The 25,618-nt window shown below is 53.2% G+C and overlaps 8 protein-coding genes across 8 annotated transcripts; 5 read left to right on the top strand and 3 right to left on the bottom strand.

The window, feature by feature from the left end:
• Positions 1-1,137: 1,137 nt before the first annotated feature.
• On the top strand, positions 1,138-6,984 carry pkhB (putative sensor histidine kinase/response regulator; the record flags this gene model as incomplete). Its single annotated transcript, XM_056940172.1, has 3 exons — positions 1,138-6,471; positions 6,521-6,634; positions 6,691-6,984. 3 exons carry the CDS (start codon positions 1,138-1,140, stop codon positions 6,982-6,984), a joined length of 5,742 nt encoding a protein of 1,913 aa, XP_056804452.1.
• Positions 6,985-10,964: 3,980 nt separating this feature from the next.
• On the top strand, positions 10,965-11,867 carry N7459_000986 (KxDL motif-containing protein; the record flags this gene model as incomplete). Its single annotated transcript, XM_056940171.1, has 3 exons — positions 10,965-11,278; positions 11,424-11,576; positions 11,786-11,867. 3 exons carry the CDS (start codon positions 10,965-10,967, stop codon positions 11,865-11,867), a joined length of 549 nt encoding a protein of 182 aa, XP_056804451.1.
• An 804-nt stretch (positions 11,868-12,671) lies between these two features.
• Positions 12,672-15,307, bottom strand: N7459_000985 (AAA family ATPase SEC18; the record flags this gene model as incomplete). The annotated part of the gene is made up of 3 exons (XM_056940170.1): positions 12,672-14,546; positions 14,596-14,911; positions 14,961-15,307. 3 exons carry the CDS (start codon positions 15,305-15,307, stop codon positions 12,672-12,674), a joined length of 2,538 nt encoding a protein of 845 aa, XP_056804450.1.
• Positions 15,308-15,647: 340 nt separating this feature from the next.
• Positions 15,648-16,854, top strand: N7459_000984 (uncharacterized protein; the record flags this gene model as incomplete). Its single annotated transcript, XM_056940169.1, has 2 exons — positions 15,648-15,655; positions 15,714-16,854. The coding sequence occupies 2 exons, from the start codon at positions 15,648-15,650 to the stop codon at positions 16,852-16,854; spliced, it is 1,149 nt and encodes a 382-aa protein (XP_056804449.1).
• A 188-nt stretch (positions 16,855-17,042) lies between these two features.
• N7459_000983 (protein arginine methyltransferase RmtB) lies at positions 17,043-18,889 on the bottom strand (the record flags this gene model as incomplete). Its single annotated transcript, XM_056940168.1, has 4 exons — positions 17,043-17,793; positions 17,848-18,085; positions 18,145-18,552; positions 18,649-18,889. 4 exons carry the CDS (start codon positions 18,887-18,889, stop codon positions 17,043-17,045), a joined length of 1,638 nt encoding a protein of 545 aa, XP_056804448.1.
• Positions 18,890-19,111: 222 nt separating this feature from the next.
• On the top strand, positions 19,112-20,512 carry N7459_000982 (Mo25 family protein; the record flags this gene model as incomplete). Its single annotated transcript, XM_056940167.1, has 5 exons — positions 19,112-19,213; positions 19,261-19,321; positions 19,412-19,890; positions 19,951-20,223; positions 20,279-20,512. The coding sequence occupies 5 exons, from the start codon at positions 19,112-19,114 to the stop codon at positions 20,510-20,512; spliced, it is 1,149 nt and encodes a 382-aa protein (XP_056804447.1).
• Positions 20,513-21,449: 937 nt separating this feature from the next.
• Positions 21,450-24,008, top strand: N7459_000981 (putative TBC domain protein; the record flags this gene model as incomplete). Its single annotated transcript, XM_056940166.1, has 1 exon — positions 21,450-24,008. The coding sequence occupies one exon, from the start codon at positions 21,450-21,452 to the stop codon at positions 24,006-24,008; it is 2,559 nt and encodes an 852-aa protein (XP_056804446.1).
• Positions 24,009-24,685: 677 nt separating this feature from the next.
• Positions 24,686-25,540, bottom strand: N7459_000980 (3-hydroxyacyl-CoA dehydrogenase family protein; the record flags this gene model as incomplete). Its single annotated transcript, XM_056940165.1, has 1 exon — positions 24,686-25,540. The coding sequence occupies one exon, from the start codon at positions 25,538-25,540 to the stop codon at positions 24,686-24,688; it is 855 nt and encodes a 284-aa protein (XP_056804445.1).
• Between the last annotated feature and the right edge of the window lie 78 nt (positions 25,541-25,618).

The raw sequence follows: 25,618 nt of genomic DNA, 5'->3' as shown, positions 1-25,618 counted from the left end.
ATCTCCCAGGGACATGTCGCCAAGGGGGTGGTTTCATCCGTTCTTCGCGGGATTCTTCACTTCCCACTCCTGGTCTTGGCGTTGATGCGAATCATACTACAAGCGAGCGCTTTTTCCAGACCGAAAGAATTACCAAGGAAGATCGGACGATAGTTTATAGCCCGTTGCCACCAGGCCGCCCTTACCCTATCAGCCCATATATATATGCCTGCGTATGCCGAGAGGAATCAATCCACCGGGGCAATCGCGCCGGCCTCGAATTTTCCCCCTGAGGTGGGAAGTGGTTAATAATAGATCTTAGATCAGACCCGACCTGAATGGAATCTTGAGTACATGGTGCCTAAGTAGTACCCAGGTCCTTCACATTTCTAGGAAAAGGAGGACATTGCCACCGGGACTGGAGGGGTTCATCTATCGCGTGTACCATCGCCCTCTCGTCCCATGTTCTTCCATCCGGTGCCACGGGTCGTCCACATCGACCAAATCGACTAGATAGAACAGATAGACATGACCACCCACGATCAAGTGCGATCAAGTGCTGAAAAGGAAGCCTCGGTGAATCGTATGGAGTGTGAGCAGCTTTTGTATTCTCTTCACCGGGGGAAAAGGGATGCTTTTTGCCCTCGTCAAGGTTTTCTACACGGCCAGGGCGCGCTACGTCATAACCCCCCCGGAGACGGGCCATCGCTCAGAATCCACTTTTCTCCCTCCTTCATCCACTCCCAGGGCGATCCAAGCAATGGGCTGGCGGGTACTGACGCCAGTTCCCAGAGTCACGTCGACAAGCGCTGCTTCTCTCGATCGCCGTCGCCGAACCCCCCTCAACCCAGAACCCACACTCGACCTATTGACCCTTTCGAGCCCATACACCGCCTGAACCTTGTTCCTCTCGTCTCTCTGATCGGGATTCTAAATCGATCTGCCTGTTGTTTCCTACTGATCTTCTTTTTTCCCCCTTCCCTTTTTCCTCTCGCCCTCACCGTCTTTGCTTCGATCCGATTTTCCTCACGGCTGCCCGCCTTCTCCGTTTTGCGACGGTTCGTTGTAGCCGAGACATGATCGCCTCACCTGGTTCCTGCGCTGTTGTCGTCGCCCCGGAGTACTGATTTCCCTTTCGATCGGTGGAGGAACGAGAGAATGGGGGACCTGCATAGCAGGAGGAGTCCTCCATTCCCATCGCCAACCGAGACTCTGTCGCCTGTCGCCGTGCCGCAGCCTCACCACCTCCAACCCCCCCAGTCGCCGTCGAGTTACCAGACCCCCAACGATCACGACCATGTGGGCTTGTCGGCGGAAAGCGTTGCGGGTGCAGTGGATGAATCGGCGAAGCTGATGGCCCAACAGCCTCGGCTGTCCCGTGGAGATTCCGCCGAGCAGGTTGTTGGGCTTACTCCCATCACGGAGGACACGCGATCAGGAAGCGAGCGGCAAGACGACCAAGGACGGAGCTCGCAGACTTTGAAGGAATTACGGAGACAGATGGAGGAGTTGTTGGTATATCAGCAAATGCAGCAGCACCAGCAACATCTTTCGTCGCTAGCTCAAACAACGCCGGGGAATTCGAACGAAACTCCCAGGAAACGACGCCTTTCCACCACATCGGCGGCCGACATACCACCCACAATCGTGCACCCGTCGTCAAGCTCAATAGGATCGGGAGGGACAGTCAAGGGCACCGATGATGCTACCTCACCCGGGCACGCCGTCGGCCAAACACCATCCTATCCATTCCCCAGAGTGCAGAGTGAACGCCGACCGATACTCGAGCAAACGCCGCGCCAAAGTCAATTTAGGTTGAAGCTCCCTTCGGATAAGCCCAGGTCATCGATTTCCGACCCAGCGGAGGAGCAGAACGGCTCGCAGAAGGCCCCAAGCGAGCAACCTTCGTTTCTGCCAAAACAACAACCCAAGGCTTCATCCGAAGAATCAGAATTTGCCAGTCCCAGTCTCTACGACCTCACGCTCAAGCTGCATGCGGACCCGGGGATCGATGCGTGGTGGTCTAATCTCGTTGATATCTTGCAAGCGCATTACGGCGCAGAACGAGTCTCGCTCGCAGTCCCCGGAGATGCGACAGATCTTGAGAATGTGCCTTGGGGCCAGAAGGCGATATTCAACCGGAATACTGCCGAGGCACCAGAAGGAACCCAGGCACTTTCCCTACATGACAATGAGCCTCTGCCCGAGACCCCTGGCCAGCGCAAGAGCAGCGAAGAAACCAGCCAGAAACAAATATCGGGATCTTATCCTAAGGCCTCTGTTACATCTTCCATGCGACCACCTCTATCGTCACGTCATTCGTTCGCAGGCTTTGGTTATTCGAAAAAGCAGCTATCGGCAGCGTTCCAAGACCGGCACCAAAACATCCCGAAAATAACACCCATGAAATCCGACAAGAAGCATGCTCGCATTGTTGACCAGTCTAATCTCTTCCAGACCATGCCATCCTCAAGCGGTCAACGAAATCCTTCCCTTCGCGGCGAGCCGAATGACTCCATGCAAAGCTATGCAGGTGACGTGCGGCAGGGTGTTTTCCCTATACCCAGACCTTTGGAGGTAGAAACGGACCCTCTCATCAAGCGTACTGGCGTGGTGAAACTATTTGGCCGAACTCATCCCATTGTACTCACCCGTGAATATTCGGAAGACTCGATGCCAGCTACACGGTACCCGGCCCAGAGCCCGCTGGATACGGTCCAAGTCACTCCGAATAATGAGCCATCCCCCGGAGTCGAATCTATCCCAAGGATTGATCCTTCGCAACAGAAACCGGCATTGACTCTCGGCACCTCCCAACGTCAATTCTACGATGAGTATGAGCAGATTCCACAGTCCCCATGGTCCCAGTCTCCTGCGCCCTCGCCAGCCCCTCGAACGCATGCGGATCAGAACCCCTTCTTCTCCAATCATGCGGTTGACGAAGGCGCTTTCGAGAAGAACCCCCCTCCGCATGATTACTCTAACACACACCCGTTGGAAGCCATTGGTGTCGATCACTCGAAGACAGTGATTCACATCCCTCTTTTGCACGGTAGTCGCTTCAGCCAGAGTTCCTCATCAACGCTCAGATTCCCCGTTGCGATTGTGTCGTTGCTGTCTACAATTGTGCCATATCCGCATAATCTCCGACAATCTCTCGCCCAGCTTATGCCGCATCTGACGACTTCCTTTTGCTTGGCTCAACAATACAGTCAGCTTGAACGACAGTTGACTTCAAGAATGGAGGCGCCCCAGTATGGTAATCTACTGGGGCTTGGCGGAACGTTCTCCGATGCGAGCAGCGAGCTGGAACTTGTTGCTGGTCTGAGCGGCCATGTCAGCTACTCCGTTGGGGACGAGAACTCAATGTCTGCGAGGGCCAGTGTTGCTAGCCCCAGCGACCGCTCATCCACAAAGTTCAGCCCCGCAATCTCTAGTTTAGGGACCCCTGGCGCTGGACTTAGCAATTTGGGGTTCGGATCAGCGAGTCACTCTCCGGGCTTCGTTTCACGGTCCGGCGATGGCACAGACAGCTACTTCAATGTCCAGTATTCGAAGGCACAACGTGAGAATCTTGCACAGCAGCGACCTCGTTTTTCCAAGTCCAGGGCGAGCCTCGTATCATCAACACCAACTTCTCCGGGTAAGTTGACTGGCAAGGGGCCTAATACCGAGGAGACCGGCCTTCATGATCCAACGCCCGTTGTTGCATCTCCATTACAGGAAATCAGACCTCCATCTGTGTTGTCCCCAACACAGCAATCATCTCGCCAGGCCTCAACAAACTCATTTTATGCCCAGCTGCAGCGGGATATGCCACGCCCTTTCTCCGACACAATTGCGCAGTTGATGCTGAATTCGATTCCTCTTCACCTCTTCCTAGCCAAGCCACAAAGTGGCGAAGTCATTTGGACCAATGCCAAATTTGATGCTTACAGGAGGAGCAAGCCTCAGGAGCAAAAGTTGCGGGATCCTTGGCAGAATATACACAGCAGCGAGCGGGATCATGTCGCGAGTGAGTGGGCCAACGCTCTGCGCACTGGCTCCCAGTTCACCGAACGAGTGCGTGTGAGAAGATTCAATGACGAGACTGCATATCGCTGGTTCATCTTTCGAGCTAATCCGCTACTCTCGTCTACCGGAGAGGTTCTCTACTGGATCGGCTCGTTCCTTGACATCCACGAACAGCATATCGCTGAGTTGAAAGCAATTCAGGAAAGAGAGAAGTTCGCCACGGATGCAAAATACAGGGCATTCTCGAACTCGATCCCCCAGGTAGTGTTTGAGGCAACGGAGAATCGAGGCCTGATATTTGTCAATGAACAATGGAATCTCTATACTGGACAAAAGCTTGAACAAGCTCTCGATCTAGGTTTTGCCAAGCATGTCCATCCTGACGATCTTGAGAAGTGTGGTGGACTCTCGGTTCAAACGACGCCCAGCCGCAAGAACGCTGATTCATCCAATGCTCACGATAATGAAAAGAGCCAGTTACCTGCTGAAATACACGGTGTCTCATCAGCACTCGATGAACTCGTCCGGCGTGGAGTGGCTTCATTACAGAAAGATGAGAATGGTCGCATCTTCTACTCGACCGAAATTCGTCTTCGCTCCAGGGGAGGTGACTTTAGGTGGCACTTGGTGCGCCTGGTGCTCGTTGAAACGAGTAGCTTTGGTAGCGAGGAAGCCTCCTGGTACGGTACATGTACCGATATCAATGACCGGAAGAACCTCGAGCGGGAGCTCAACAAGGCTATGAGCCAACTGAACAATCAGATGGAATCCAAGACGAAGTTTTTCAGCAACATGTCACACGAGATTCGAACACCTCTCAATGGCATACTTGGCACCATTCCGTTCATCATGGAAACTCAACTCGACAGCGACCAAAGGCAAATGATCACTACCATCCAAAACAGCTCCACAAATCTTCGTGAACTAGTGGACAATATTCTGGATGTTTCCCGCGTCGAGGCCGGCAAAATGTCGATGCTGAGCGCCTGGTTCTATCCTCGGGAAGTAATTGAGGATGTTATTGATACTGTTGCCTCCCGAGCAGTTGAGAAGGGTCTCGAGATAAATTATCTCATGGATGCTGACGTACCAGAACTGGCAATCGGAGACAAATTCCGAATTCGTCAAGTCCTCATCAATCTCGTCGGGAATGCGGTCAAATTTACTGCGCAGGGCGAAGTTCATATCAGCTGCAACATGTGTCACGATGCCTCTACACAGGCCAAGGGTACAGAGACCTACATGAATTTCGATGTCGTGGATACCGGTAAAGGCTTCAGCCCTCAGGATGCAGAACGCCTCATGCAGAGATTCAGTCAGTTGGGCTCCAATGGCTCCCAGCAGCACGCAGGAAGTGGCCTGGGGTTGTTCCTGTCAAAACAACTCGTGGAAATGCACGGCGGCAAGCTTACCCCAAGCAGTATGGAGGGCCAGGGCGCCAAGTTTTCTTTCTACGTGAAGATCGATGCCCCTCCACCTCCCCCACCGTCGGAAAGACCTTCATTACTGCGCCAAGCTTCGACTGCCGCGAGAAGAACGGCAATGGCCAGACCCAGCTTCAACGAGCAAAATGCACCACTGCCACCCAGAGTCTTTGACCCCAAGCTTCAGGACTCTTCCGCTGTCTCTCCTGGGCTTGATTCTCCTGCAACACAGTCTCCCGAATTTGGCCATTCAGCGACATCTCCACTGCCTAAGAGCCTTTTCCCGCATTCTGCTTCCTCGTCTGCTCTTCCAACTCCAGACATCAGCACCGCACAGTTGCCCTCATTGGATCATGCCATATATGGGGTGACGTCACACCACCAACCCCAGGCGAGTGCGTACACTTCCAATGCCAGTGTCTCCCCGCCCATTCATCTGGCTGTAACCGGGTCTAAGAGATCTGTTTCACCGGACAAGGGTGCTCAAGGACCAGAGGCTGTTCTGTCGCATGACCCGTACTCGATCGTTATTCTCTGCCCCCTGGAAAACTCGCGTAAATCTATCACGCAGCATATTGAGCATGTGATACCTTCTGAGATTCCATTCAAGATTACAACCCTGCCGGATATCGACGAATGGAAGGATACTATGCAACCGGGCTCTAACCCCCAAACCACACATCTGGTTCTCAACTTGCCCGCAACCGATGATCTTCTGGAGGTCTTACAGCAGTTGTCGGAATGGGATGTGAAGACCGCTCCTGCTGTTGTTGTTATGTCTGATCATCAGCAGAAACGCCAAGTCAACTCGCGAGTCAAGGAGCTAGTTGCAACGGGCAAGCGCATCAGTATCGTCCTGAAGCCTGTCAAACCTTCTACCTTTTCGCCTACTTTCGACCCCGAAAGCAAGCGCGAATTGAGTAAGGATCGCAATCAAGACATGGCTCGAGAGGTCAACAATAACTTCAAGACGGTGTCCAAAATGGTCAAAGAAGTGCTTGGTAACAAGGGCTACCGGATCCTGCTCGTGGAGGATGACGAGACTAATCGCGAGGTATGATACGCGCCGTCTTTGGAATCATTCTTTACTAATGATTTTTTAGGTCATGCTAAAATATTTGAACAAGATCAAGCTCATGTCCGAGACAGCATCTAATGGACAAGAGTGTATCGACAAGGTCTTTTCCAAGGAACCTGGCTACTTCTCACTCATCATCGTAAGTCCCACGTTCTGCTCGTTTATCTAGGCCTTGCTAATTTTCTCCATCCACAGTGCGATATCCAAATGCCCATGAAGAACGGTTATGACACATGCCGAGAAATTCGTACCTGGGAACAGAAGAACCATTACCCTCAGATTCCGATCATGGCTTTATCCGCCAATGCCATGACCGATCAAATTGAGGATGCTGCGCGTGCGGGCTTCAACGATTATGTCACAAAGCCTATCAAGCACAACGAATTGGGCAAAATGATGATGGGGCTTCTGGACCCCAGCCGACCCCTTCTACTTCTTCGAGACCGTCTTCATCCAAGCGTTGATCCCACGCCCTCTGCCCGCCGCTAGCGAATTTGTATCTTGCATCATGCTATCGTTCACGCCACTGTTCTTCACTGCTCTCGTCTTGTCATCTCAGCACCTTGCTCTAGCACACGATTGAGCGGATTTCCCGTTCTATGCTTGTCTTTCTTCTCACTCACGAATGGTTTACGGTGTAGCATCCCGGCGATTCTTGTCAATTTCTTAAGGGCGGGGGTATACTGGAATTTCTCGGCGATTATATTCCATACTACGGCGCGAGTCTATTGGATGTGCTCGTTTTCAATCTTGTCTTTCATCGCATCGCATGAAATCACGGGCTCTTCCAAGACTGACGCGTTATCTGCATCTGCATCTAGCATTGGCTCACTGATATGCCATTTCACAGCATCTCGATGGGGCCAAGCGCCCCTTACTTGTATTATCGATCTCCCAATTCTCTTCTGGCTTTTCGGACCCCGGAGCGCATGGCGTCAGTGTCCCGGATATTGGCTCCTGACGTTTACTTGGCGTTCTCGTGCTTCCGTTCTTGCGTCATTTTTTCCCTTCTCTTGTGATACCAGATTATGAGCCAATAACGACACCTACCTATCTTCTGGATCTGTATTTGTCAATAATTTAACTCTCTACTGCCGTTGTTGTCTACTCTTATTAGTATGATTGTCGAGGCTGGTGAGATTGTCTAATATCCTATACCCGCTGAAATTGTCTGCCTAGTGATGAATTCAGGGTCCTGGTTTAGTCGAGCCAGAGATGAAGACTTCAAACCATCCATTATATCTTCCAGGGTTGATCGTAGAGAAAGTTATTATACGCTCTGGCGGCGCCGAAATACCTTGGCCGATAGACTCTGGCGGTCTGACGAAAGAAGAGACCAGAGTCTGCAGTCAACATCAAAGAGTATGAAAAGGATCGAACAATGAATGCGTGGATCATATGAACTACGGATTGCCGGGACCGACCTTGGCTGAAAGACCAGATAGCACAAACCAATCGGGTCAAGAACCCGAGCGAAAGTCTGTTTCAGATCGATTCCTTCCTCTGGAAGCGCCAGATAAGAGCGATTCGCCAACACGATACAATCCCTACGAATTGATATGGCGGTCGAGCCCGTGAATGCCTGCGGCGCATACAGCAGGACAGAGCAGGACCCGCGAGCGAGGGCAATTTGCAAAGAAAAGACAGAAAAGACAGAAAAGAAAAAGCCGAGTCGCACTGGGTCTTGCAGCAGAGCTCCACGCAGAAAAGAAAAGAAAAAGCGAGCCAACCCCCAAAGTGGAAAGGCAGGGTGAGTTGGCCATCGCAACCATCCAGTCATGGCGCTGCATGTGGCGGTGAAGGAAGCGTAGAGAGCCAGAAAATCCCCGCCTCAACCCCACTCCCTGCTGGCAAATGGTGATCGCCTTGTTGCGAAAGGGCCAAGGAGTCGAGCGAGCCAGTGCTCCGAGGATTCATGAGCAGGAATCCCCAAGAGTTAGCATTCATGGATGGGGAACAGGCAGTCAGGGCCGATGGAGGGGAAGGAGTCCTTCTGGATCATCCCCGGACAACGCAGAGGGCTCGTGCAACGCATGCAACTCTGTTCGTCGTTGACAGGGTGCATGTACACAGTACATCAGAGAGAAGTCGCCGGACCATTGCCATCTCTGGGCATGGGGGAAACGTGAAGAGAGAAAAAAAAACCCCCCGGGTGTTGTTCTCCGGGGCGAAGCAACGAGGCTCAGGGAGGGGCGGATCAGCCGCGGATGAATGGCCAGAAAGTCAGGCTATGACGATGAAGAAGGAAAAGGGGAACCACCCATTGCACGACTCGGTGGTCTGCACTGCGCGTCATTTCTGTGCTGCCCGATGTTAGGCTGGCCGAAGGCGGCAGAGATTGGGCGTAGTGCTGCATCCCTGCGACCTTGCTCGCCTCGGCGAGGTAAACCGTAAAACGTCAAGCCGCCAGAAAACAACTCACGGAGGAGGGTGGTATCACGGTGTAATTCGGTGGATGCGAGTCTACGGGGCATATCGCCCTCGTCAGGCTGCAAGGCATGCAGAAGAGTACCGGCTAGGCGTAGCTCTGTGCAGTGAGGCCTTGACAGGCATTCTGCATTCTGGGGCTGCCTCCAGAGTACCGGTGCTGCTCTGCATATTGGGCGCTTCCTGTCAGCCCTTGGGTTCGGGGCCTGCATGGTCTTTCATGTCAGCAACGAAATCCGGGACCAATAATGACGAGTTGCCGCGAAACGGTGGTGTCCTCGAACCGCGTTGCCGATGGGGCTGCAGAGACAGTCTTCATTTGCTTGGCTCTGATCCGAATAGTAAGTTCTCTAACAGGTGCATCGAAGGGTGGGGGGACAAGCTGCTGCTTCTCATGCTCCGGCGGCGTCTAGAGCGCTTGTCCATGCTGCATTGTTCTTCTTCCCTGCTCATCTAGCCATTTGTGGGCTGGTGCGAAAGCCTTCCTGGTCTCTCCGAACCACCAGTAGCCGCATCGGAGTGGGCAACCCGAGGAGCAGGGATCATCACGTTGAGAACTTTTCTGCTGCCTTGCTGTCTTCTTCAACCGAAACAGATCACCCCCATGTCGGTCACACATGGGTCTCCTGGTGGCTTCTTGCTCCCGGGATGACTCTGGCGGAGAAATCCGCGCCTGAGGGAATAAGGGGCCATAGGCTCGGTGACTGCCAATCCGGTACATTGGAGTCATTGCCGACTTCTCCACGGTTCGCCGTTCGGGCCATGCAATGATGTCCAACATCCTATGATCTTCAGCCCGTGTGACCATGTCTGGCTTTTCCTTTTGTTCTGGATGCCCTGGCAGTCTGCTCTTTGGGTGTCGGGCGCTTGAATACCAGATAATGTCAGACAGGGGGAGACATCGTCTTCCATTCTGAGAAAAGAAGCGACAGTCTCACAACCAAGTCCGCGGCAAAAGGTTCTTGGGTATCATGTCAGATGGCAGCCACTTCTCCCCAGCAATCCCTCATGAAACGTGCTGCCGGACTTTCTCAGATGAGTCCAGAACTACTCACAGTCAGTATCCAAACTGGAATAGGGGGGCAGGTGCTGGCGTTGTGGGGGGCAATCTTGTATGTCATACCGGTTCGTGCGTAGTTTGCCGCTCGTTGCGGCGCCCCGTTCAATGGGCGAATCAACCTCATCCTCGAGTCAACCTTTGCGTCCCCAGCCACCGGAATTTTGCAAGCACAAGCAATTGGACTCGGAGGGGAGATCAGAGAGATATGAGGGGAGAGTGGGGGATGGGAGGGACGGAAGCAAAGTGAGAGCAGTGGAGGGTGCAATGGCCGCCTTTATACCTCTCCATCTCAACTCCACCCTGGACCCATGCTTGAACCACCTCCATGCCACCTTCTGGCCAACATTTTTCCAGAAATTCTCTCTCCTACTTTCCGCTCGGACCCAGCAGACGATCAGACCAAACGGAGACGGGCGTAGACCAAGACCGTGCATCCCAGGAGGGAAAACCCGCCGCGGGAGAGCGGAAGCCCTAGTGGAGGAATGGCGCCTGGAGCCAGACAGATTCAGTCCATTCCCACCACGAGCGGGGTCCGGGCGGTCCAGAAGACGAATCGGCGGACAGAGACGGAGATGGAGATGCAGCCGAAGCCCGCGGATTGGGAGATACACCGGAGGGGTGCCAGTCCCAGTCCCCCCGATGGCCCAATGGCTCCGTCCAGCGCTTTCCCATCCTTGCTCGCTGGCCCTCGCCTCCTCGTCACGACAAAGGACCCCGAGGGCCCCGTCGGAGCGAAGACTCTCCGGTGAAGGCTATAAATTCCCGCTCCTTGTCCAGCGGTTCGGCTCGCCCTCCTTCTTCCCTTTTTATCTCTCCCAGAAGTTTCCGTTTGCACCATCCCAAGGTCTTGGCTTTCCGCCTTTTTATATTGCTGCTCCTCACTTGGCCAAGAGACTTCTTGTCCTCCTTCACCTTATAGAATTATCTGGGACCTCATCGTCCTCTTGCGTCAAACCACGGATATCATCTCGTCATCATCATCATGGCCGCTCCGCGTCACTACTACCAGCCATCGGCTGTCCCCATGAGCATGCCATCCAAAGCACCAGCTCCAGCCAACATGTATCCCATTTCTCGGGTACCAGGCTCGCCGACGGACTTCTCTGATGCAAGCACCACGGCCGGTAGCCGCACCTCTGGCGGACTCACCTTCAGCTCCGCCGGCGCCAGCGGCGACTATGAATCCAGCGCGGCGTCGTATTCCGGCGTGGACGTCATGGATGTTCTGAGCGACCGCATGCAAGATGCATTTGACCCAACGCCGCTGGACAAGAGCCTAGCGAAGCAGGCGCAAACGTGAGTGGCCTATGAAGCGAGCACGCATTGCCAAAAACTCTCCCCCAGCGAGTCCCGCGCCAGCAAGACAGCCACTGCGGCGACATTGATAGGCGCAATTGGCAAATGCAAGCCACGATCGAGCTAACAAGCGCGTGGATACCAGATCTGGCCAGCTTCACGCGAAACAGCAGGAGCTTCTGGAACTGCAAGCCCTAGCTCAGCGCCGCCTGAAGGGGCTGCGAAGCAACTTCAACGAGGGCATGAAGACCGCACGAGAGACGAAGCGGGATCTTGAATGGACCCAGAAGCGCGTCAGGTAAGAAGCCGTGTTCTTTTGTTTCACCCGAGGAAGGGACCCCCCCCTCGCCCTGGCATGGACGTTCCAGTTCCGCCCCGCTCCGCGCAGGGGGGACGAAACGCCTCCGCTCCGCCAGGGCAGCGCTTGGCACGTGCGCTGCGCGTGGGATCGACGCGCTTTAGCGCCGCATGCGGGTTCTAGAAGACTAACGAAGCTTGCACGAGCAGCGCGCTGAAATCCAAGGCCGAGAAGGCCCACCCGGAGGAGTACCGGCGGTCTGCGAAGAAGTACACCTTCGACGACTACTGAACGGGGCTCGCGCGGGCCGTGTGCAGCGTGCGTTCGACCTTATCTTTGCTTATTTTGACGACTGATGATCACCTGCGGGCAAAACCGGGACTGTCTGGGATTTGGGACGGACTTATCTGTTTTTCTGGGCTGGGTTTGGCGTGTTTGACTTGGTTTTGTGTGTATATCCTTTGCCTGTTCGGTGCGTAGTGGGGACTGCGCCTTCGTTTATAGCTGGTAGATGGGCTGGATGGCTTGAATAGTACTTGTTTTACTCATTTCAGCGTATGAATGGTATCTTTGAGCCACCCTGTGGGCATGACGGCTCGCCTGTAGCCGTATTGGGCCTCTAAGTCTGGTCTGTATTGTACAGAGACAACCCTAAGGCAGCCCTAAGAGGACGAACAGCAGCCATACGCTGTACGCTGCCAGACAAGACCCGCCCTCAGGCAGTCATTAGCACGCTGTCAGCGTATTGTCAGCCAATAGCATTGCTCTGACCTCTTTCCCGTTACATACTCAGCCAGCTGGCAATGAGCTAGCTTTCTTAATTCTTGTCTGGGGTTGGAAGAGCTCATAGGTATATATAGGCATTGATATTGAGCCAATTAAAGAGGGTTTCATCTGTTCTGAAACATACCATGCCCTAATCAATTTTCCAAAACTAACTTCTCTGGGTTGAAGTAGCCCTAAGACGGGGGTTTACGCAAAGGCTTTTGAGAATAGTAGGATAGTAGTAGAGTAAAAATACCAGGACACAACATTAATTGTCGATGTGATCATGATTACACAGTTAGACAACAGATCCTTCTATCTATATACTACCTAAGCAAAGGTCCGCTCTTCCTCAATGGCCCGGTTGACAACGCGGACAAAGCGGCCCACTTTATCGACATCCTGCTTAGCAGTCTCAATGCCCAGCAGGATCTTCTTGATACCCACACTGATCCGGCCATCGTCGGAGAGGCCACCAATTCCTTCAAGAGCCTGAGCAATCTCCTCGGCATTAAATGTGCCAGACTGCTCCATGACGTAACGGAGCTCGCCAAAGGACAAAAGGTTAGGAACCATGATATCCGAGTTGAATGAGTTGTAAACATCCAGCTGCTTCATCAGTGCACGTTCGGTGGTGGTTGCCAGAACGAGCAAGCGGCGGCCGTGGGTAGGCTGCTTCCTGAGGAAAACCATGAGGGCCTGTAGCACGCTGTTACTGAACCGAGGGCCGATGGGCACCCAGTCAATGATACGTTCAATGTTATCAACGACGACGATACTAGTTCGAGACTTGTATGCACTGTCGAATATACGACTGATATGCGAGATTTTGGCCGGCTCGCTGAAGCCAACCATATCCTCTGGGCTGATAAGCTTGATGAATGGGAAGCCGGAATCGATGGCAATACGGGCTGCCAGAGCCGTCTTGCCACTACCAGGCGGTCCGTGAAGGAGGACGGAGAAGAGAGGCGTAGACTCAGCCTGACCGACCTGTTTGACAAACAATTCACCTTCTCGCAAGATCTCGTTGATGGTATCGGAGTAGTGGATGACACCGTACTGAATGCGGCTGGAAAGCTCTTCCTCCGAGACACCGAATGCGGGCTTGACTTCGTCAAGAGCATGATGGAAGTCGGATCTGTTGACCTTCATGTTCACGACGTCATCATTGATGCTAGCCATTGAGCCAACTTTGACGTGGCGCGAGAAGGCGAAAGACGAGGCTGACTTGACCAAACCGGCAATCTCAGCACCGGAGAAGTTCTTGGTCATGTGTGCAAGCTCTCCCAGATCCACATCAGTGTCCATGACATTGTTGGATCGCATCTTCTCTGTATGAATCTTCAAAATCTGGCTTCGGCCCTGCTCATCAGGAAGAGAGATTTCCATGTGAACCTCCAGACGACCAGGACGCAGCAAGGCTTCATCAATCATATCCATTCGGTTGGTCATACCGATCAAAAGAATGTTGTTAAGTTGGTCAACACCATCAAGCTTCGACAGAAGCTGATTGACAACGCTGTCACCAACACCGGTGCCACCACCGCCAGCACCACTGCCACGCTGCTTGCACACAGCATCCAGTTCGTCGAAGATGATGATATGAAGACCACTTTCGTCCCCTTTTTCTCGGTACTCCTTTTCTGCATCTGCAAACATCTTTCGAATGTTTTCCTCTGACTGACCAACATACTTATTCAAAACCTCTGGACCGTTGATGATTTTAGGCTCTCTGGCGTTGAGCATTTTCCCAATCTGTCGAGCAATCAAAGTTTTACCCGTACCAGGAGGCCCATAAAGCAAAAGACCTTTGACGTGCTGGATGCCCAGTTTTTCGACCAGACCAGGAGGAAAGATGCGGGATGCAAAAGCACGACGGAAAATGGTGCTGAACTCGGAGTCCAGACCACCAATGCCCATATCTTCAAACTTGAAGCCAGGCTGAATGATCGAGTTTGCAGCTGGGCGGCGGAGGGAAGCTTTCACATTGATGCCGGTTTGACCATCCTTGAAGAAGTTCAGCTGAGTGTGCCGTGTGATGATTCCTCTTGCCGAGGGATCGGTCTCAACCTCCCCAGAGCTAGCGTCGGGCTTTTCGGTAGTCAGATCAACCCGTTGGACAGTCTTGACATGCAACAGAATCGGGATGCTCTTGTGATCCATCAGAATTCTTTGGCCGGGTGCGAACAATTGATTTTCGAAGTTCTGGTTCTGTAAGTTAAGGCTCAAGCGTCGTCGAATCAGATAAACTCACCTTAATCACAGCATTCGCCAGTTCGTCCTGGTCGTATGGTGTCTCCACTCGCTTCTTTACCGAAGCAAAGCTCACCTCAATGTCCGCAGATCCCAGGTAAGCCTGTGCGCCTTGGCTGAATGGATCGTACAGCTGCACTTTGATAGCGTCTCTCAGCCCGATATTCGCCCATGTCCGCTGAGGATCCGACATGCTAATAAGTCCAGGAGGAAAGCCATCGAGGGGGCGCGCAGAAAAGACGTAGAGGTCATTGATAAGGAGGAGGACGTCGTTTCCATCTCGGCTCGGAGGAATGTCTTGGGGCGATACAGCGACACTGCATCAAGTTAGCGTTGACACAAAACATTCGAGAAGAGACGACATACAGATTGCCAAAAGTGTAGTTCTCATTCGGACTCTTGCTGGGATGAAGCGTCCAAGTCGGGCTGTTACCTTGCCGTCCTGCGACCGGCATTCGTCCTGGCACCTGCTGTGGCGACGGTCTTCCCATTGACGGTGGTGGAGCCCCGTATCCCCTTAAATCAATGGACGCATCAGTCATGGGCACGTCGTAATCGAGGGGATGTCCGATGCTAGACATGGGGGCGTTGCCGATATCATACCGTTGCGGAGCTTGGTTGGGGTTTGAGTAGCCTTGGGGTGACGGGCGTCCGCTATCAGACCTAGCCCCAAATGGGTTTGGCATAGATGGTAAATCTCTGCGATTGAACATGATGAGTCGTGTGGGAGCGAGGAGGCGAGAGCGTAGAGATGTGATTTTAGTTCAATGCGGTCACGGCAACGCCACAGGGTCTCGGGGGGTGCGGGCAGCGACGTAGATCCAAATGGAAATCCCGGATGACAAATATGACTGGATTCAGGTAATGGAAGGTGGCTCAGACGCTGCTCAGGCTCCAAGCCAAAGAAACTAGCGAGATGTTGGTGAGAGGGAAGCTTGACAACCCCCGAAACTGGGGAACTGAGCCACGTCGGGAGCCACGTCGGGCCGTGGGGCGTTATCGATAACGCAGCTCCGTCTGAAACCGTTTCCTCCTGCAGCCAACATCGACAAAATGCCGCTGTAAGTCGCCCCCTCTTTGTTTTGCCTTGGTTTCACGATAGCTGCTGAGTCTTCATAGCCACTTGCTCGGCAAGAAGTCATGGAATGTCTACAATCCCGAGAATGTCGCACGTGTCAAGCGCGACGAGGCGCAGGCGAAGGCCCGCGAGGAGGAGGATGAACGTCGCATGCAAGAGGTTGACGCCGAGCGTCGTATCAAGATTTTGCGCGGAGAGCGACCACCTACACCCCCCCCTCCTCCAGCACCTTCATACCCCTCATCGCAGATCTCCACTCGGTCAGATCGAAAATCAACAGACGACACTGGAAGGCATCGCAAACGTCGCCGCCTTGTCGGGGAAGACGACACAGACAGGGATATAAGACTAGCCCGAGAAGATGCGGCACAAGCTGGGTCCAAAAGGAAGGATCTCACCTCCCGCCGCGACGACAAAGATACGCAGGTCCCGCTTCTAGATAGTGCCGGTCATATCAATCTCTTCCCAACTGAGAGTGTCAACAAAAAGGCAGAGAAAAACAAAGAGGCGGAGGCCGAAGCCGAGAAGAAGCGGCAGAGCTATGAAGACCAGTACACTATGCGGTTCTCCAACGCTGCCGGATTCAAGGAGCAAGTTGGTCGTCAGCCATGGTATTCCTCTACAGCCCAGACGGCGGCCGCCCCAGATGCGATGCCTGAGAAGAACGTGTGGGGAAATGAAGACCCGTTGCGCAAAGAACGGGAAAGGGCGCGTATGGATGCCAATGATCCCCTTGCCGCCATGAAACGGGGTATTCGGCAATTGAAAGCGACAGAACAGGAGCGAAAAAGATGGAATGAGGAAAAGCGGAAAGAACTTGAGGCTCTGCAGACTGAGGAACGACCAAGATCGAGGCATGGTGGACTCCGACAATCACCATCGATTGAGAGGCTCGATGATTTCAAGCTCGAGCAGGCAGTAAGCAAAGATCGTGATGAAAGACGTCGCAGGAGTTCTCATCGGCATCATCGCGACCATTACCACCGCCACGATCGAAGCCGAGAACGCAGTCGTGACCGTTCATACCGACGTCTTCATCACTATTCGGCACGTGCTGATCGCCGACGCCGACGCCGAGATGAGGATCATGATGATATCAAGGGTTCACGCAAGGTGGAATCAGACGCTTTGCGTGAAAAGTGTCAGTCGGTCTCTGCACGAAGTCGAGAAGGTCACGATTAAAATACCATAAATGATTCAGTTGAGAAATTCTTTCATGAAAGCTAGATTCAATGCCATATCCCGGTCATACAATGCCTTCGCTGGGTATCATCATCTCTATCCATGCAAGTGATTTAGAACCCGTGATCGTGTCTTCGCCAACCATATTCTCATCAAAACAAACAAAAAACTTTTGAAGCGTCTATTTCTCATTGAAGAGACCAGTTCTGGTCACCCTTTGTGTTCTCGTCGCCCTGCCACTGGATGCCGATGTCCAACAGACGCGAGCCCTGCTCTTTCTTCTGGTAGCCCACTTTGCCGCTGATTACCTGGCCCTTCTTCAAAGGCTTAGCCTCCTTCTTACCATGATCAATGAGACAAATGGCCTGTTGCCAGTGAGTCTCGGTGCCGTCCGGTCCAGTTGTAAATGCAACAATTCCCTTTTCCTTCATGTCCGAAGGCACAGCATTCTCAGGGACGACCGAGTCTCTGGAGGGCATGAAGAAGATATCAAACCAGATAGCCCAGCCATCGAGGGCATCGATATCTTCCTTCAGAGTAACCTCAAATTCCTTCAAGAAGGTCAACTCATCGACAGTGATTGTGTGCAGCGGCAGCGGCAAGAACACAGTCGAGTTTCCAGGAATGCCGGCGGGCTGGATGCCACGAACGAGAGCCTCATCATAGATCTTCAGGAGCATACTGGTCATCTTGAAGCCATAGACACTGTGCCAGAAGGAGATGTGTGACGCAATGAAGTCCGGATCCGCGAAAGGCGCGATGCGGAGCGTGGCGTGCGAAGGAACCATAAGACCGTCATGAGCAAGGTAACGATCGCGAGCGTAGATGACAGAGTCAAACATGGCCTCAAAAAGAAGAGCATATCCCATCCATTCGGAGATGATAATGTCGACTTTCTCAACTGGCAGGGTGACCTCTTCAATCTTACCGCGGATACATCTGGCAAAATGTTAGTGATTTATTCCCAACGGGTTGTTATCAATAAAGTCTTACGTGATCACATCGCCGAGGCCATTGTCATAGACAATCTCCCGGGCCCGGTCGATGATGTTCGAATTGTCAACCGCAATGACCTTCTTTGCGCCAGCCTTGGCGCAGAACATGGACAGAATACCAGTTCCACAGCCCACATCAAGAACAACCTTATCCTTAAACAGGTGCTTGTTCTCATAAACAAAATCACGATAGGAATCGGTACGGACAGCATCTTTCAGCATTGACTCGTGGATTCCTATAGAGGCAAACATTAGCGAGAAGACCATAAGTTAATTGGCTTCTGAGTATACCCACCATTGTAGGCATAGGAGACAAAGTAGTCAGCATCAGCCTCCTGGATTTTGGTTTTCGGCTTGGCGACAGATGTACTAGAATCGATTTTATCGTCCTCCTTAGACAGCTGGTCTTCCAGCGACTTCTGGACGGCGAGTCTGTACTCGGAAAATTGCGTTTGCAGTCTCTCCAGGTCTTCCTGGAGCTCAAGAACTCGACGCTCAGCTTCAGTTCCAAGGCCGGCATCTTCATCTTGGTCCTCGGTGATATCGTCCAAGCTATAGAGAAGGGCGTCGTCTTCCATCACGGGCTTCATATAGACGTCGTCGTCAAATCTCGACTTGGATGAGACATCGGGGGTCTTGTTTCCAGCTTTCACTTCAGAGCGAATGTAGTTAACCAGCTTAATGGTATCTAGGAAATCCAGATCTAGGAAAATTGACTGGCGTATTAGCTCCATGGGTTACAAACCACCTAAAAGACTGCCGTCTCTATATCTGGAACAGAGTAAGGGGATGAACATACCAAGCTCCTTCTGGATCTTCAGCAAATCGAAATTGTGTTTTTCTTTGCAGTCCTTCAGCATTGAGCGAACGTCAGGGAAGACCTGCTCAGAGAACAGCCCAACAACAGGCTGAGTCTCGTCATCAGGCTCAACGTCTTCCCAACCCTCCTCATCGCTTGAGTCCGATTCATGCGATACCGACCGTGAATCGGCCGACACATCATCAACAGGGGGCTCTGCAGCATGACTCGAGGATGCCATGGCTATCGAATGGCAGTTATCTAGCGAAAGTGAGTTAAAAATTGACACTGGTGGAGGGGTCGGAGGGGCCAAGGTTTGGCTGATAAAAAAAATCCGTTATCAGGGCTGCCTCAGGCCAACGGTTGCCCCGCCCCGTTTGTTTATTACAGGGACCACGATGTCACCACCGCCGACAGGCACATCGGACTCCCTCGTTTCTCCAACTTCTCCCACTCTGGAGCCATGGCTTTCTTCTTTAATCGTGGCCGGTCACGACAGCCTGCCGATGTCGTCCGCTCAACTAAGGAATTGCTTCTGAGGGTTCAGGAGGCTCCCAGTTCGAAGGTCCGCACCCCGGCGCCGTCCGCCGTACACCGCTAACGCAAGTGCAGGCCGAAGAGGAGCTCGCGAAGCAGCTCAGTCATATGAAAGTAATAGTTCAGGGAACGCAAGGTTGGTCGATTGCTTGCTAACAATGGCTTGTTTTCCGAGATTGGATCTCTAGCCTGGATCGGAATGTGTGGCTGACCATTACTCTAATAGAGGTCAACACATCCCCCGACCAAGTCCACGCGTTGGTGCAAGCCACGCTCCAGGAAGATCTTCTCTTTGATTTATCACGGACAATTCATCTGCTTCCATTTGAAGCCAGAAAAGATACGCAAACCATTTTCTCTCATATCCTTCGCTTCCGTCCCACCTCATACGCGCCCGACAAAGACCCTCCGGTCATTTCATACATTGTCCACCATCGACCAGAGATCATGATCGAACTATGTCGAGGATATTCACAGAGTCAAAGTGCCATGCCATGTGGTGTTATTCTTAGGGAAGCACTCAAGTTCGACGTGGTCACTGCGGTGGTCTTGTATGATCAGTCGAAAGAGGGAGAGCCGGCCGTACGGCTCTCCGACTTGAAGCCGAACCTCCCCCAGGCTGGTGACGGTGTATTTTGGAAATTCTTTGGCTGGATCGATAAGAGCAACTTTGAAGTGAGCGCTGACGCGTTCACCACATTCCGGGTGAGATCTAGTCGAAAGAGAGCATAGTTGGGCGCGTATGGCTGACCAGCCCTCCCACAGGAAATCTTAACTCGGCATAAGAACCTCGTGACCGCATACCTTGCCACCAACTTCGAGCTATTCTTCGGGCGGTTCAACAACATTCTCATCCAGTCGGATTCCTACGTGACTAAGCGCCAGAGCATAAAACTGCTGGGAGAGATCCTGTTGGACCGTGCGAACTACAATGTGATGATGGCCTATGTGGAGAGTGGGGAGAACCTCAAGCTATGTATGAAGCTGCTGCGGGATGATCGCAAGATGGTGCAGTACGAGGGGTTCCACGTTTTCAAGGTATGTTGGCCTCGCCGATCCAAGGAGGAGGGGGACGCGCGCTGACGGGGAGCAGGTGTTTGTGGCCAATCCGAACAAGTCGGTAGCCGTGCAGCGGATTCTCATCAACAATCGCGACCGACTGTTGAGATTTTTGCCCAAATTCTTAGAGGACCGGACGGACGACGACCAATTCACGGACGAAAAGAGCTTCCTGGTGCGGCAGATCGAACTCTTGCCCAAGGAGCCTGTCGAGCGGAGCAGACCTCGGGATGCACAACCGGGGGGCAACACGGCCGCAGTGGTATAGACTGGATCTAAGGCTGGGCCGCTAGATCGCAATGACCTTTCCTTTTCTCTCTTGACTTCTCATGCCATGATGATCTTCTGTTGGTATAGCCGGGGTTGTTGGCACCCCCTTCCATTTGCATTGAGGGCTGCTGGTCTGCTGGATTTGCAGCCCGGGAGGGTCAAGGGCGTTCTGCGCGTTTTTTTTTTTTTTTTTTTTTTTTTTTTTTTTTTTTTTTTTTTTTTTTTTTTTTTTTTTTTGTGTACATTCTGCTTCCAGGAAGGGATTCGACCGATTAAATCAACTACATTATTTTCCTTGCATGGCCGTGCCTAGTGCGCATTAGCTTTGTAGAGATGATCGCGCATTGTAGTCCGTGAGCGGACCTCAGAACGTCTCCTTCCACTTCCCACCCTGTCAGTCCTTGACCTCGCTAGTCTTGAAGGCTCCGGGATGGTCTTCATCTGCTGGCACCTCCTCCATGACACCATGCTTGTGTTCTAATATAAGCACAAGCATCGTTAGCGCGCTCCACTTGGCCTCCTGGTCTGGCCTTGTCCGGTCCACTGCTGCGCGGCCCAAGCAGCCTTGGTGGGACACGGAGGTCGTTGATGCCCCTAGGATTCGAATCCCTATCCCGTCTGTTGCTGCGCCCTCTCTTTCACTCATTCTCCCCTCTCCCCATCCCTGTTTTCTAGGTTACTGACCCACGAGTATCGAGTGACCGAGTCCGCAATTGCGCCTTCGTTCCTTTGTTTGCGAGATACTCAAAAGACGCGGCCCACGCCAAGAGCCACTCTCCACATCTCCGTCTCTCCTCAATTTTAATTTCCAGACCCTGACGAAACGGTGATGTGAATCGCTCTTTTGGTGGCCGTTGAATCTCAACTCGATCCCTAAATCCTTTCGCTCCTTTTGTTCCTTACGCTCTTTTCTGTGTACAAGTTATGCTGGGATCATGGTGAATGAAGCTCCTGCATCGTTATCGCCCGTTCGATCAGAGTCGCGCCCGTCGATTCACGCCATTCCCTTCGACGACGCAGTCGCCGTTGACACCTCGCCCGCCACTCGATCGGTTTCACTGTCCATGCCCACCAATGCGCCACCGAATAGTAACGGGCGGTCCTTCAGCACCAGTGCTGCATCCCCTGGCCCCAATGCTCGTCCTGCCACCGCCGTCGCGACATCGAACCACACAAGACAAAGCGAAGGGTTGACGCCGACGGAGGACGACAGGCGATCAATCCGGTCTGCTGGTGGTCGCCCGGGGTCTAGCGCGTATTCGCTGCGCAGTCTTCCCAGCATCGTCATCAATGATACAAGCTCGCGTCCTACTTCAAGACCGGGGTCCCGGCCGGGGTCTCGCTGGTCAGAGCGCAAATGGGGTGGTCTTAGGAAAAGGTCCGCCGAGTTGGAACGCAAGAAGAGCACGGAAGAGCTTCCTCCGCCCGTGCCGCAGATTGAAGCGTCATTCAACCCGATCAGTTTGGATATACCGACAGGGTCGTTGGACGGCCTAGGCCAGTCGATGAAATTTTCCACTCGTGGCAGTCTCATTCGGGACCGTTCGAAGCGGCCTTATCCGAGACAACCTGATCAGCAATCTGAGAAAATCCCCGAGCACGTCTCCGAGCACAGTTCTGAGGTGCAATCGGACCAGTTGTCCATCCAGCAGTCGTTGCAACAGGAGCCGGAGACAACGCCGCAACGCCCAACCTCGACATCTCAACCCACCGTGGGCAATGGCGTGCCACAGGCGACTCCACGGCTTGCCAGGGCACAGAGCACTCTGCGCCCAAGACAGACGAGCCTTCAGAGTAGGGCCATCTCTGCGGACGAGGATATGCTGTCTCGTCGGGTCCGTCTCATGTATGAGAAGGGTGACGACCAGGTCACCGATATGGATGTTGCAAAGGCCATGGCCTCGGAAAAGGAGGTGCTTTGGGAAGAAACTGCAGAACCGGAGATTGAGACCCCTAAAACCCCAGGCCTCGGATTGAACGGGGCCGAGTCCAAGGTGCGTGCATCCGCTGAAGTTGAACGCATTCGGATCAAGCGAGAGACCCAGGAGTTAGCCGGGGGCATTGAGTACTGGCAAGATGTGGGGGCAGGGGAAGTTGATCGATACGGTTTTATCCACGCCCGCAGTCCAGATAACCCCGGTCGATCAGAGCCTCACCCCATCCAACGAGTCACCACAAGTCTTCTCCTTGCCTCAGAGACCCCACGGCGCAAACGCTCCATTCGGCCACCCTCTGCACTGGCTAGCAATCGATCATTCAGTGGTCGGTCCCCGACTCGCAATTTGTCCCAGAGCTCTGCGGCAGGTCGCCCATCGTCGTCGGCAAGCACAAACAGCGCCCCGATACGCCGTTCGACTTCTCGTCTCCGCAGCGCAACCAACCATCTTCCTCACAATCGAGACCGCAAGTTCAAGGATGAGGCGGGGGATATGCTGACTCTTCCGGTGGAAGTTTCCAACGAAGGAGGCCACGATGCGACAGCTGCGCGTGCTGCTCGGCGGAAGGAGTGGGAGCGCGAGGACAAGTGGACCAAAATGGCTAAACCAACCAAGAAGTCTAAAGATGGTGGCGGCATGACCTTCGAGTTTGACACGCACAGTTCGAAGCTAATCGAGCGCACATGGAAGGGCATCCCGGATCGATGGCGCGGGACGGCCTGGTACTCCTTCCTTGAATCTAGCGCCAAGCGACACCCTGGTAGCCCCCCCGAGGACGAACTCATCGAAGCTTTTCATGAATATCAATACGTCTCCTCTCCGGATGATGTTCAGATCGATATCGACGTGCCGCGAACCATCACCAGCCATATCATGTTCCGTCGGCGGTACCGTGGTGGGCAGAGACTGCTCTTTCGCGTGCTTCACGCCATGTCTTTATACTTTCCCGACACCGGATATGTGCAAGGCATGGCAGCCCTTGCGGCCACCTTGCTTGCATACTATGACGAAGAGCATGCGTTCGTGATGCTTGCTCGCCTCTGGCAGCTACGGGGCCTGGAACAGCTATATAAATCCGGATTTGCCGGGCTTATGGAAGCCCTAGACGACTTTGAACGAGAGTGGTTGGCGGGTGGTGAAGTGGCTTCGAAATTGAACGAAGTCGGGATCCCGCCAACTGCCTATGGTACCCGCTGGTATCTGACTCTATTCAACTACTCTATTCCCTTTCCAGCCCAGCTTCGAGTGTGGGACGTTTTCATGCTGCTTGGAGATGCCGAGGATCTTCCCGCTCCCTCCCGACCAACCACCTCTTCCGGAAAGGGCACGAAGAAGGATACGCATGCACCTCGTTCTAGCACGTTTGGCCAGGGCCTCGACGTGCTCCATGCAACCTCTGCTGCTCTGATTGACGGCATGCGCGAGATCATTCTGGAGTCCGACTTCGAAAACGGCATGAAGGTGCTCACCAGTTGGGTTCCGATCAAGGACATTGAACTATTCATGCGTGTCGCCAAAGCCGAATGGAAGGTTCACCGCCGCAAGAAAACTCATTGATTCTCCTCTGCTTCCGCCGCGTCTTCTTTGGTTCCCGGCTTTGGCTTCATACACCCTAACCCTTTCTATAATCATTATTATGACGGCCGTCTTATACCCTAATGATCGGGCCGAATCCCGAGAAGTACTGTTGATGTCTAATTCTTCATTATACCCAACCTTCTTGTCTTGAATATCACGATTGCGGGCCACTGGACCGTTGTGGGATACCCTCAGAGCGCGCTAGTATAGCTCTCTCTTATTCTTAATACCCGTGTACCCTAGAGTTCATGTTTCCTTCCCGACACCTTCCCTAGCTGATTCTCTTTACTTCCTGTCAAGACCTAATTTTTCTTATGGCTGTCCCATTGTTTGGTTTCCTCAGATGATACCTATCCTTCCATGCTCGCCTCATTTTTGCTTCGCCCTTCTGTATCTTTGTCTTTTTCTCTTTTCCCTGTGAGACCTGTCTATATGCTTCTTTGCAAATGGCATCTGATTCACATCCAGCTGAACTTTGCGCCTACTGGTGGACAATCACCCTAATATGGCCAGATATGCAGTTGAAATCGATTCCTTCTAGAAATCTACCCACTTGAGTAGTCACGAATTGCACAGGGCCTCTTCACCTGCAACCATATCTTTCTATACTAGAAATGCCCAGCACAACGTACCAGCAGTCGGTGCTAATCTCAGTTTTAGCCCAACAGTCCCTTTCCAGTCTTTGCACCCAGATTGCCCTTGTCGACAAAGGTGGCTTTCAGCCAGTCCCTGGCGCGCGGATCCACGTTCAGCTCTTGCCCATACACAACCTCAATGTTGTACACCGTGTCCAAGCCGACGGTATCCATCATCTCACAGGGACCCTTGGCCGCTTTGAACCAAGACTTGAACATATCGTCGATCGCACGACCCTCGCTCACACCCTCCGCCAGCACCAGCAGACATTCTCGCTTGATACCCGCCCAGATCCGGTTAAACACCAATCCTGTCGACTCTTTCTTCGCATGCACCGGCTTGAATCCCACCGCAGCCGCCTTCTCCATCAGGAAAGGAAAGATGTCGGCGTCCGTGTCTCCACACGACATCACCTCGTAGTAGTTCTGCTCCGGCGGCATGTAGTAGTGGCTATTGCAGATGCGGTAGGTCTTCTCCGCCTTGGCGAGCATCTGACTCGAACGCAGCGACGATGAGTTCGAGGCGATAACGCAGTCTGGCGGCGCCAGCTTGTCCGCCTGGCCTATAATCTCGATCTTGAGATCCAGTTTCTCGGGGACGGCTTCGACCACCATCCACGCGTTCTGCACCGCCTCGGCCATCGATGTCGTCAGTCTCACCTCGCCGGGCTTGGTGCCCAGCTTGGCGGCCTGCGCGCCTTTGTTCTCGTTGATGTATTTTAATGCACTGTTGAACGACTCCTCCTTCTCGCAGAGGATCAGGTTGTAGCCGGCTGCCAGCCACATCATGGCAATGCGCCGGCCCATCACCCCGGCGCCGATGATGGCAATTGGGCGAGATGTTGTGTCCGGCTTAGTCCATGGGGTTTGCGGCATGGTCACTTTCGTAGAGGGTTGACGATGGATGAGAGATACGATGAGATGCAAGACCGGGGTGATGAAAGATGTGCAGAG

This window comes from Penicillium hispanicum (genome assembly GCF_028827665.1).
Source record: "Penicillium hispanicum strain IBT 35686 chromosome Unknown utg000001l_segment0_segment0, whole genome shotgun sequence".
In the NCBI taxonomy this organism is placed as follows: Eukaryota; Fungi; Ascomycota; class Eurotiomycetes; order Eurotiales; family Aspergillaceae; genus Penicillium; species Penicillium hispanicum.
Note: the sequence above shows the minus strand (reverse complement) of the source record. Positions and strands in the feature narration are given on the sequence as shown.